Source organism: Larus michahellis, chromosome 1 (genome assembly GCF_964199755.1).
Source record: "Larus michahellis chromosome 1, bLarMic1.1, whole genome shotgun sequence".
In the NCBI taxonomy this organism is placed as follows: domain Eukaryota; kingdom Metazoa; phylum Chordata; class Aves; order Charadriiformes; family Laridae; genus Larus; species Larus michahellis.
The window spans coordinates 106272429-106285048 of record NC_133896.1 but is presented as its reverse complement, the minus strand read 5'-3'; the positions used below and the strand labels follow the sequence as shown (position 1 = coordinate 106285048).

At 38.7% G+C, this 12620-nt stretch overlaps 1 protein-coding gene across 10 annotated transcripts in view; it reads left to right on the top strand.

Annotated features, from left to right (window-relative positions):
- The window catches only part of DCAF6 (DDB1 and CUL4 associated factor 6), a 104154-nt gene extending 91909 nt beyond the window's left edge, over positions 1-12245 (top strand). For all 10 annotated transcript variants that reach the window (XM_074598060.1, XM_074598052.1, XM_074598033.1 and 7 more), the window contains 4 exons: positions 5818-5974; positions 7519-7607; positions 10128-10233; positions 11801-12245. In XM_074598060.1, coding sequence (XP_074454161.1) covers positions 5818-5974; positions 7519-7607; positions 10128-10233; positions 11801-11865 — 417 coding nt within the window. In that variant the 3' untranslated portion in view covers positions 11866-12245. The remainder of the gene's footprint in view (positions 1-5817; positions 5975-7518; positions 7608-10127; positions 10234-11800) is intronic.
- Positions 12246-12620: the final 375 nt, after the last annotated feature.

The following is a 12620-nucleotide window of genomic DNA, read 5'->3' as shown; positions in this document are numbered from 1 at the left end:
CAGCTTGGCCAAGTGGTCTCTGACCCGGTCCTCCTCAACTGAGGGAAAGTCTCTCTCCAGACCTTCCCCCTTGCCTCCAGGGTATGGGATTTGTGAGAGACAGCTTTAGCAGTGAAGACCGAAGAAAAGAAGGCATTCAGTAACTCTGCCTTCTCTGTGTCTTCCACCACTAGGGCACCTGTCTCATTCATCAGTGGACCTATATTTTCCCTAGTCTTCCTTTTTCTGTTGATATACTGAAAGAATCTCTTCTTATTGTCTTAAACTGCAGTGGCCAAGCTGAGTTCTGATTGAGCTTTGGCCCTTCTAATTTTCCCCGTACACAGCTTCATTAATATCTTGATAATCCTCGTAAGTTGCCAGCCCCCTTTTCCAGAGAATGTAAGCTTTCCTTTTTTTCCTGAGGTCCAGCCAAAGCTCTCTATTTAGCGAGGCTGGTCTTCTTCCCCGTTGGCTTGTTTCTCGAGACATGGGGATGGCCTTCTCCTGTGCTTCTAAGAGCACCTGCTTGAAGTATGACCAGCCTTCCTGGGCACCTTTGCTCTTCAGAACTGCCTCCCAAGGGACACTCTCAACCATGCTCCTAAACAGGCTAAAGTCTGCCCTTTGGAAATCCAAGGTGGCAGTTCTGCTGGCTCCCCACCTTGCTTCACCAAGAATTGAAAATTCTACCATTTCATGGTCACTGTGCCCAAGACGACCTCCAACCTTTACATCCCCCACAAGACCTTCTCTGTTAACAAACAGTAGGTCCAGTAGGGCACTTCCCCTAGTTGGTTCCTTCACCAGCTGTGTTAGGAAGTTGTCTTCCACACACTCCAGGAACCTCCGGGACTGTTCCCTCTTTGCTGTGTTATATTTCCAGCAGACATCTGGGAAGTTGAAGTCCCCCACAAGAACAAGGGCAAATGATCATGAGACCTCTGCCAGCTGCTTATAGAATACTTCATCAGATTCTACATCCTGATTAGGGGGTCTATAACAAACTCCCATCACGATGTCTGCCCTGTTGGCCTTCCCCTTAATTCTTATCCATACACACTCAACACTGTTATTCACACTGTTAAGTTCTAGACATTCAAAACTGCCCCTAACATAGAGGGCCACCCCACCACCTCTCCTTCCTTGCCTATCCCTTCTGAAAAGTTGGTAGCCATCAATTACAGCACTCCACTTGTGTGTGTCTTCCCACCACGTTTCTGTGATGGCAGCTATATCATAGTTTCCTTGCTGTACAATAGTCTCCAGCTCCTCCTGTTTATTCCCCATGCTGCCTGCATTAGTGTAGATGCACTTCAGCTGGGCTAATTGTTATGCTACTTCCTTGGGGGGACAAGCCCTAATTCGCACCCGATCATGCTCGGACATTTCTGTAGTTCCCAAATTATCACTACCCCTCATGTCTTTGCTACCACACAAATCACCATCTCCCACCATCACTGAGACAGATTGCAAGACCTTGCTAACACTTTTACCCAGAAGCACTGGTATGCTGCTCCCAGGCACCACTTTTGTAGTCCTGGTTTCATCCCCATCCCACTTCAAACCTAGTTTAAAGCTCTATGAATGAGCCCTGCTAATTCTTGTCCCAGGATCTTTCTTCCCCTTCGGGTTAGGCTTCCCCCACCTGTTGCCGGCATGCCTGGTTTCCTGTAGATCAGCCCATGATCAAAAAAGCTGAAGTCCTGCCAGATGCACCAGTCTCGGAGCCAGGAGTTAATTTGCTGGCTCCTCCTATTTATCCCCTCATCAACCCCTGCAAATGGTGGGATAGGGGAGAACACTATTTGTGCTTCTGATTCATGGTTTTGAAGAGCCTTGACATCTCTGAATTTAAAAAAAAAAAAAGAAAATACTGCTAGTTATTAAATCATAAACTAACTACTAGATATTCTGTCTTTTTCATACAAAATCCTGTATTTTAAGAAAAATGCAGTTACTGTGTTTGTAAAGCAGTGGTGCATGAGAAACAAATGCCGGCTTTTTTTGCTATTTTTTTCACTTTTTACAGTATGCTGAAGATGTGAAGTGCTGAGTACTAGGTGGTATTTTGTAGAAGTAGCAGGTGTATTATTTTGGAGATGATCTGAGGAGTAGTCCCTCCGAAAGCAATTTTCTAGATTTTGTGTGAACGGCTTTGGTTACACTGGGGAAACTGCTTCAGGAAATGCATATTTCAGTCTACATGAGCAACGAGGCTTAGAATAAACTTTGATTAAGACAAGGGAGTTTTGCACTGTATTTCATAAACTAATTTTAGTTGCTCGAAACCCCATTAGTTTAGAAGTCATAGCGTCCAGCACTTTGTAGTTAGGTGATATTAAAACTAAGCTTGCATAAGTGGTCTTAATTCAGTCTCCATCTGTGTATGTGTTATTACACGTTATTATTTCATGGATTTTGTTGTTTGGTTTCTTTGGGATGTGGGTTGGTGTTTTTTCTTGTGTTTCACATGAGCACCTATGATGAGAAATAGACAAAATGGAAGATGATGTAATTTTCCCCGTTGGTTTCTATGGTGGCAAACTTAATTTTATTTTATTTTTTTTGATCTATAGCCTCTTTCCTGCAAGGTGAGGGCTGGTTGTATTTCCTTTTTAAATTTGTGAAGGCAACAGCTTAGAGAGGTCAGTCATTTCCTGCACACCTGAGCAGCCCAGGGATAAAGTTGTCTTGTCAATTGCATGAACATGAACTATTTTAATACATGCACATATATATGTGTGTGTGTATGTGTTAAAATATATATATATATATATATATGGAGAGTGAATTAAGGCTATGCAGGCAAGTTGAATAATTCTGGTACTTCCTTACTTTTGAGAACTTAATTTGGCAATCTTACAGGTTTTTTTTAATAAGCAAATTTTAGGTGTGATTCTTATATCATCAGAAAACAAAAGATAAGTAGCATTATATTGATGTTGGCTTGCACCGTTGACAGGGTTGGAATGTTTTTAGGTCCAGGACACAGATCCCTGCCATGTAACCACTCAAATGATGTCATTAGAGTACTGGGTGTTACCGCTTTTTCATGAAACAGACCTGAAAGTATGGCAGCAGGGGGTGTGATGGTAGTGGGATGGGGGGGGCGGGGATTTCTTGTTTCTCTTTAGCTCTTAGAGGAAAAAAAAATGCTCTCGTGAGCCCAAAATCCCATTCGTCAAAATTTGTCTTTTGCCATGTGCCTTCAGTTCTGTGTGTCTCCTGTCTCTTCGTCGCTATTTTTCCCTCCAGTCCTACCCTTATCTCCTTTCATATATATGCCATTCTTCCTCTAGTCCACTCACCCCAAATCTCGAGTCCCCCTTTAAAATACTGACTTTAAAGAATCTTTTCCTCAATAGAGCATCTGTGTGTAGCTAATAGATGGGATAAGTTGTGTATGGATACAGTAGAATTAAGTGTATATATGGGTTTGAAAACAAAATTTTTAAATGTGACTTTCTGTTGTGTTGATTTATGTGGTGCTAAAATTAGGTTTTATGAATATTAGAAATGTAAAATCAGCAGTTACATAAGAGAATACAAAGGAAGCAGGAAGAAGTCGTAATTGAGAATTAAAATATAAAGTTATTTATTATTGGTGATAATTTAGATGTACTTCTAACAGGATAATGAAAAATATATATTAAGAGGACCTATAAGACAAAAGCTGCCAAAAGATGAATATATTGAAAACACATCTTTCACTACAGAATCCAAGAATGCAGTTTCTCTGGCTTATTTTTAGACATCAGGATGACTTTCTTGCCCTGACTGCAATCATTGGTACATATTCTATAGATAAAGATCTAGCAAGCCTCATGCTGGAAATAAAGTATATATTTTTAACAACAGTAAGGGTTTAGCTTCTTAATATGATTCCTTATCATGGTGATTTTTAAATCAAGGTAGCTGGGGCAAAGCTCCAACTATTGTGGAGCTTTCAGCTCATCTCTTGTGATTGGATTTTGACTGTTCTTGAAGCAATGTCCCTCCTTCGTCTGGCATTCCATCTAACCTCTCACCCTATAGATGATATAGGACAGCAATGGAGAAAGATACTGCTGCCTACCCTGTTCCTTTTTTAAATAGTTTAACAACGGTTATTTTGATGTTCTACTCTGAGTAAAATCTGAAGTGATTTCTGAAGAAGATTCTAATCATTAGTGAAGGAAGTGAACCCATTCTTGTTTGCTCAGACTAATTGCTTGGCTTCCTTTGGGTTACATCTTTTTAGGAAGGAAGGGCGAGAGGCCTTGGCATGGAAAGATTATTCTACATTTAAAAAACCTAATAGTTGCTTCTTGAAAAAAAATATTCTAGGGTGGCTTTTTTTGGCTCAGAAATTGAATAAGCCACATTCTTTCAGGCTGTAATCGTAAGGGTATCTTGAATGTAACAGGTGTAGAATAATGTCAGCATTATATTTCCAGGAAATGGATATCTGATACTACTGCCACTTTTTCCTGGCCTGCAATTTCTCCATCATTTACACAATCATTTTCGTTGAAGGCTACTCTGTTTCATAGGACAGAGTGCTTCAGCTGCCTTTAGTTCCAAAACTCATGAGACCGCAGGTCTCATGTGCATCTTTCAAGTAAAAATCACTGTCTTATTCTCAGAGGTGGAGAATTTCCTCCTTCAAATGTATAGTTCTCCGATCAGAGAAGTCTTCCTTGAATGTTTTAATTACAGCCAATTACATTCCAGGGTCAAACTACTGTGTTATCAGTAATAACATAGAGGAGTTAGCTGTAGGCCAAAACTAAAGATCATCCAATTAAAATTTGTAATGAGTAAGTGATTTATAAATTAATATAATTTGTGTGATGCCAGTCCAGTCAGTGCAAAGTAAAATTCCATAAAATGGCCCAAGATGCTAGAATGAATGCTACTGTGAACAGTAGACTCTCAAACAACTCACTGCCTTTGCTCTCTAAATTTATGCACAGCAACATGTGTATTTAAAAAAAATAATAAATAGTCCATGTTGGCAATGTATTACACGTACTCTTTGCTGATAGCATGGGAACACTACTGATATGTGACAAATGTTAATTATATCGCTTCAAACATTTGCAAAGATGCTCAGATACCTCAACAAAGTAATGATGGGAACAACCACACAGAATAGGATGCATCATTGCTGTGTCAAGAAAACTGTGATATTGGTTCCACTTGCGGGGAGACATGCTTCTGCTTTCATCTGCTATTACTGTGACAGCTGAAGCTGAAGGGTTGCTTCTACCCGGATGCCTTCTTGTTCAGTGGCTTATAACTTTAATTTTGGCCTTGGACTGAGAAGTCTTAGTTCTTACCTGATTGATTATAAAGGAGGGAGAAAAAATTCCTAAATTTGATTTCATGACCCTGTTTTATCAGTCAGACCCAGTTAATTCCCACCCCATAGTTTTCATAAGCTTCTGTCTCGTCTCCTCTTCCTCTGTAAATGGAAAATCCCCACCAGGGATTAGCCTGTCATGCACTTTAACTTACCGAACTCTTCCCAAAAACTGTTTCACATACCCCTGTCTCCAGTATCATTTCTGCCACTCTGGAAAGTGACAAATCTGCTGTCATTTATTTCCAAACTGCTCAGCCTGCCTCAATTCCTCTCCTTTTTTTCTGTTTGCTCCAGAGATCTGTAGCCTTCTGCATTTTCTTTTTTTTTTTTTATCATTCTTGTTTAAACGCTTCCTTTAAATTTTCTTAAACGTTGTTTCTGCATATGCAGAGCTCAGACTTCAGAGACAGTATTATTTCACAAACTGGAGTATGTGCTTTCCACCAGCTGGTCTTATAAAGTAATTTTTATTTTTGTTTTTCCTGCAGATAAAGGAAGCTAATTTTTGGGGATCTAACTTTGTCATGAGTGGTTCAGACTGTGGCCATATTTTTATATGGGATCGACATACTGCTGAACATCTCATGCTGCTGGAAGCTGATAATCATGTGGTGAACTGTCTTCAGCCTCATCCGTTTGACCCGAGTAAGATGATAATTTTTCACAGTCTGCTCATTCAGGTTATCTGTAGTAAAGCATTTTAAAGCTCAGTCTTTAAATTCTTTGCTCAATAGAGCATTGTAATGATTAATAAACTATTGTTCATTTTTTCCATGTTAATTAGATAATACTGTTTTTAATTTTGTCTTTTACTAATGACCTTTGGCCCTTAAAACCCTCCTTACTCAATAACGTCTTGGAATGAAAATGTTACTGGCATTGTATTTGTAGAAAGTTAAGTTGTAATAAAAAGAATCTCCATTTCTTGCTCCCCTCAATACATTAAATGTTTTCCATGACGTTAAAGAGGGAAATATGGGGTCACTGAAATGCCAGCAAGACTTTGGGAATTGATTTTGGAATCTGGTATCTATCTACTTGGGTCTGTTCAAAAAAATTAAGTGGGTGTCTCAGTCTCACTGGCTTTGTGAGATTAGAGGAATGAATAAAATTAATCAGAAATTCTATTAATTCATATTTAGGGGAAAATATTTATAGAAAAGATGGACCGAAGTAGTAGAAGGAATCATATGTCGTCTGATATGTAGATGGAAAATCTGAACCATTCTGCAGCTTCTGACACAGTCAAAGAAAGTATTTGTGTTATTTCTTTTTTCATAGCTTACATGGCTGTAGAGTAACAGTCAGCTGTAAATAAATAGGCAAATAAAGTTGCTACGATGATACCAGAAGAGGCTGGGGTTTTTTCAGACAGTTTGTGGAAACATGGAATACTGCCCTACATTGGATAAGCGTTGGACTTTTAAATGCTTAATTGAAATTGTGTTCCTGTACATGTTCAGAGTGTGTGGCTAGGTTGGATGCTTCTTTTGGAAGCACCTTTCAAAATGCCCTGTAGCTTTACTGATTTCTTAACTGAAAATGTAATGAAGAGGTCATCCTCCCTGTAGGTCATTTAATCTTATACAGTTTTCCAGTTACTGTGGAATTGTTATTCCTGTAGTGGTTTTGTGCAATGATCTAGAGGATGTTCTGCAACTTTTTGTTTTATGTATTTTAACAAGTGTTTATAAGAGCAACTATTGCTTCTTTATATCGGAATATCAAGTAAATTTATGTTAAATACACTGAAATTATCAAATGTCAAAATACTTTTGAAATTATCTCGCTTCTGTCTTTGTATTTGGTTCTTCAAATCCTAAGGCTTTCTTATTAATGCATGTACTTACCAGGCTGTCAGCAGAAATATATCAGTAGTGGCCGTGTTTGTTCTTACTTTCTGCTCCTATCTTACGTGTATTCTGGTGCTCTTTTTTTATTTAAAAACGGAGGATCTTGCTGTTTGCATGTGTTTTCTTCATATATATATATATATTAAAAATATATATAATGTATAGCTCAGATCTTTTATGGAGGCTTAGTAATTACATAGCTGTATGTTCAACATGGGAACTGACGTTTGCAATTAAATGCTTCAAGTGAAGTATTTGTTCAATCCCAGTTAAATGCAGAAAATACTAGTAAAGGCATAACACATTTAATTTGGAATTACTGTTATTTACTTCTAGTTCTGGCCTCTTCGGGTATTGATTATGATATAAAAATTTGGTCACCATTGGAAGAATCCAAGATTTTTAACAGAAAACTTGCAGATGAGGTAAGAACCTTTCCTCCTTTTTCACAGTAATGTTGCATCTTCCAATTCTATAAAAGTCTTTGGTGCAAATTACTGATATTGAATTAAGAGTTATTTAATGTTTAACAAATGAGCTACAAATGAAAAACTGCCCTTTATAATAGCTAACTTTCATATCATTGGCAGCACACAGAGGTACTTTGTATTTCATTAACTCTCCTAGAAATTATATGATATGATCTGGTGTTACGTACATGAAAGAAGTTGGAAAAAGTATGAACAGATATAGAGGGAAAACTGGCAGGAATTAAGAAATGAAGGTAGTGCCTGTCTTTAAATAAATACATTAGCTAACTGAAGGAAATATGATGATATATAGAAGAATAGGGAGTGCAAAACTGAATCCTATGAAATATTCTGTGGCATGAAAGGGGGTTAAGGTTAAGACTGCAAATTGGGAACTTCATGGAATAAAGCAAGTATTGCAAGCCCAATCAGTTGTAAAAGTCTGCATGTAAAGTTATGTTACACATTGTTTTCATACTCTCAAAGCAATAACAACGTATATAGCAACTGGCCTATGATGATCATATAGTTGAATGCTGAATAATTGTATTTTAGTTATTTATGTAACATAATTTATTGAAATGCTAGATGGTTTTCTGCAAGTAATGCATTAGGGCAAATGTAGTTGTGGGGTGGTTTGGGGTGTTTTTGTGCAGTGGCTTGGACAGCAGGGCTATAGCTTTTTAATTAATTATTATTTCTCTGTATTACTGCTATATATATTTAAAACAAATAGAAGCCTAGAACCCTCAGCCACCACCCCCAAATCCCCCTGAAAAAAACCAAAACCATCCACTTGCGAGTTTTGAACCTTTCCTATTATTTTAGCAGTAGTAACACTGAGTGAAGTGATGCTTCTTTCTGTATGTTGTATGACAGTTTTTAACCTCTGATGTGTCTCGGAGGCTTTGGGGTTTAGAAATAGCGCTAAACATAAATGTGTACTAAATGTCATTTAATTTTTAATAATAACAAATTATTTAGAGATTTAACTATTTTTTCTTTAATAAAAAAATGCAGAACTTTCAGAAAATTTGTCCACAATATGGTTTGTAATTTTACGTGGGTTTTGTTTTTTAATTTAATCCCTGTATTGAAATACCTATGTAGAGGACAGGAGAGGTTCATAGAAGTAAAATAGTTTTCACTATGTTAAGTTTGGCTAGAGTTAAGTGTCCAACATACCTTAACTGAATTTTCCATAGAAGGGCAGGTCTAGGGAGAAAGCATTGTGTTTGGGAAAGTTCAGTATAGATATAGAACCGTATTGGAAATTGAGAGAGGCCATGGCCTTAGTGAACAGGAAAAGACAGTGGGGATGAGAAAAATCTCTGAATAGAGAAAAAGCATCAGAAGCAGGCTGTCAAAGGGGTGTTACAGATGATGCACTGGAGAAATGGGAGGTGAAACAGAGAAAAATGTCAGCCTGCTGTCTTCTCAGTTTGCTTCTTTTGGGGAGCGATCAGCTGTACAAAGTGCCTGGTACACAGATGACAATGAGAGAAAAGAGGTGCTTTGATTTGGCTAGGAGAAGGTCACTGCAGACATTTGCAAGAACATGTTCCTCACAAGAGGAACAGGCTGGAGAAGGAGTCTCAGGGAGAAAAAGAAATGCGTTATTTTCCTGCCTCACTGCAGCTGATCTGGGAGGAAGCACTGAATAATCGTCAGAATTTGTCTCCACCTAAAGAAATTTTTATGCTTAGTGATAACGAAAGAACGTAGCCTAAAAGCTGAGAGACAAACTAGGGTGTGGGATTAGAATTTAACAGGAAAGCAAGAAGGATGGCAAGGAAGTACCACAAGGAAGGGAGTAGGCAAAAGAGCTGGAAGTATTTGTTAGAGAGGGTTTTTTTTCCTTTGAAACTAAGACAGTAGGAACTGTCTCTTTCAAGTCATTTAGAGGCAAGCTGTAGATCTATTTAGAAAGAATTACGGAGCTGAAGAATGTTCCTGAACTGGGACAGAGTAATTGGTTTTGTTCCTTGGATTTTCTCCAAAAGTTTCAAGCAGCATGAAGGTAGGAGTTTAGGGTAACCTCATCTCTTTTCCTTCCTACATTCTTGGCCAGTGCTGATGCTAAACTTTGTTCTCTACAACAGTTGCCATCTGTAACAGCACTTTCTCTCATCGGTCTTCCTTATTTTGTGCAAGATCTCATTTCCAAAAGTTTATCCTCAGTTTCTCATCTTGATGTCTACCACGCATGTGGACAACAGAATGGTGATCTTACTAGAATATTCTTTAGATAGACAATTGGGTATCTGTAGGCCGAGTCCAGTGTCTGACTTTTCTTACCACATACAATTGGTGTAAGTGTATTCCATAGTAATTATTAAAATATTACTCCCTGATTGTATTTTTGGACTCTGTAAATGCCTTTTGCATAGGAACTTTGTATCTACAAACCCATATTGATGCAGTACATCTTTGTGTTTATATTTGATGCTGTTTTTTCCCCTTTCCTGACTCCAGGTTATAACACGTAATGAATTAATGCTGGAAGAGACCAGAAACACTATTACTGTTCCAGCTTCTTTTATGTTACGAATGTTGGCTTCGTTGAATCATATAAGAGCAGGTGAGAGACTTCTGAAGAGCTTGTCCGCCACATTGGTCTATGAAAAAGCAGATGGATTGGGGAACCATCAAGATCTTCAGCTATCAGTGGCTAGACTTGGGGTTGGTGAGAAGATTCAGAAGTTGTTCAAGGGTCCCTTAATAGAAGTACTTAGGAACAGCTTCTTTAGTGTGAGACTTGCAAGGTTTTTGCAGCTGTTGTTTTCTTACCTCAAAACAAAGAGCAAGAAAAGAGCAAAATGTATTTTTAGATGTTACCATACTATCCGTCCTGAAACAGCTTTGTAATGTAGCACTAATTAGATGTTGAAAAATACCCTTGATGATTTTTAAGGTGAGTGCTGTGTGATGGGAAAACTATTGGCAGTAACTGGAATGAGTTGTAAGATAAACTGTCTGTCATTGGGGGCTTGGAATTGTCTAGGGGCGAAGGAGGGTGTGAAGATACAGGACTGTGGGAGATATTAATGAGGCCGCTGGCAGCTGTTCCTGGGGCAGCAGGTACTAGGACGTGCCTTCAGCGAAGGGGCTGAAACGGGTGATATGTTGCATGGAGAATTGTCATTGGGAACTGGTGTTTCTGGATGTTAGTGCTGAAGAAGTCGACTGCAGTGGGTTGATACTGAAGATTTAGGACAATGGAGAGACATCATACTGGGTAGGAAGCAGGGAGATGAAGTTTTGGAAGGCTGATGTGACATATGGGGCGGAAACCTAACAGAACTGTAGATGAAGGTGAAAGTGACTGTAGATATTGAATATGGGGACTCTGTCGCTGGCTGTGGGCTTATGGTGATGAGGTAGGAAGGAAGCTCTGCCTGGCAGCAGCTGCTGCTTCTCTTTCACCTCTCAGTGAGAGGTGAGAACTAGAGAGCCAGGAGGATGCGGCTGTATCCAGCCCAGTGGTGTGCCTCCCCACTGCTGTAATTGAATGTATTAGTTTAGGTTTTCATTAATTTGTTATGATTTCTTTGGAGTAAAATACTCAAAGAACTGCCCAACACTTGAGTTACAACAGTTTCAGCAAAAAATCTGTGTTATGGCTCAGTGGAGTATTTCTTCACCTGACAGTGCGTGTTGTTTGAGTGATAGATCTTGAGCCAGTCATGTTCCCTCACACATCGCTGTATTTGCCTTTCTCTAAACATTTACATCGAAAGGTACTTTTTCTGATGTATACAGTTTCCTGGAGTGCACAGATTTCTAACTGCAGCTATTCTAGTTTGAACTCCTGAGAACAGTGTTTCAATCTCTTGTATTCACCATCTCTTTTCAACATTATGCTTGTGGTCATCTTTCCTGTGCTGACAGCAGCTACAAGGTTTTTGCTTTTGTACACAAATTTCACTTTTATGCCTTGAAATCCTTTAGGGCTTTTCTCCTGTTCTCCTTTCTTGTTGTAACATTTCTACACAATCTCTGCTGTCAGTCCACATGGACTTTCTTCTGCCGTATAACCCACAGCCACTGTCCATTGTGTACAGCCCAGGGAGACAGTATGTTATACGTATTTACCAAAAAAATGAAAACTTTTGAAGTTCTCTTTACTAACTCTCTGTGTCTTGCAGACCGATTGGAAGGTGACAGATCAGAAGGATCTGGTCAGGAGAATGAAAACGAAGATGAAGAGTAAGCGGCAGTTGTGTGCAAGCACCTAGACGTTAATGGAATTTGTATAAGACATTAATTATATTTTTCCTTACAGAGCTTTAGTGCAATTCTAAGGTATTGCTTTTGGATAACCTAACCTTTTGTTTTTGAATGACTGTGTGCATGACTTTGGGAGAGTGTGCAAGTTAAAATAAGCAAAAATGTTTTTAAAATGTTTTGCCATGTATGAGGGGTGCTAGAAGATGCAAAGTGCAATATTTTCCTTAACCTGCAAATGTGGGAGCTTGGATCAATGTTTTAAAGTAACTTTCATTATAGTAAAAACGTTGGTTCAAATAAATTTCTATACTTGCTGTTTGCATGTTTGTTGCTTTCTAATAAAAGATTTGGTTGTTTTAAGTATTTCTGTGGTTTTTTCTTTGGGCAAGCATTGATTTATCACCTTGTAAATATAACCCCATTACTGCCCTAATTTGCATTCTTTCTTACAATGTTTCTGAAGTGACAAATACAATTATTTCTTACAGCGAGCACTGGGATCCTCTGTGACTTTGAGACCCCCGTGCCTCTTCGTTCTTGCATTTCCATGGGCGTCACCCGCACATACAGACGCAAAATTGTCTCTCCGTCAGTCTTACCATAGTGCCTCTTCTCATTCTCCGTGCTTAAATCTGTAGTGCTGGTGAAATAGTTGTGTTTCACTAATAGATCCATGAGTATGCCTTCTTTGCAACAACAGCAGATAAATCTTCATTTCCATTGGATTTAGAACAGAGA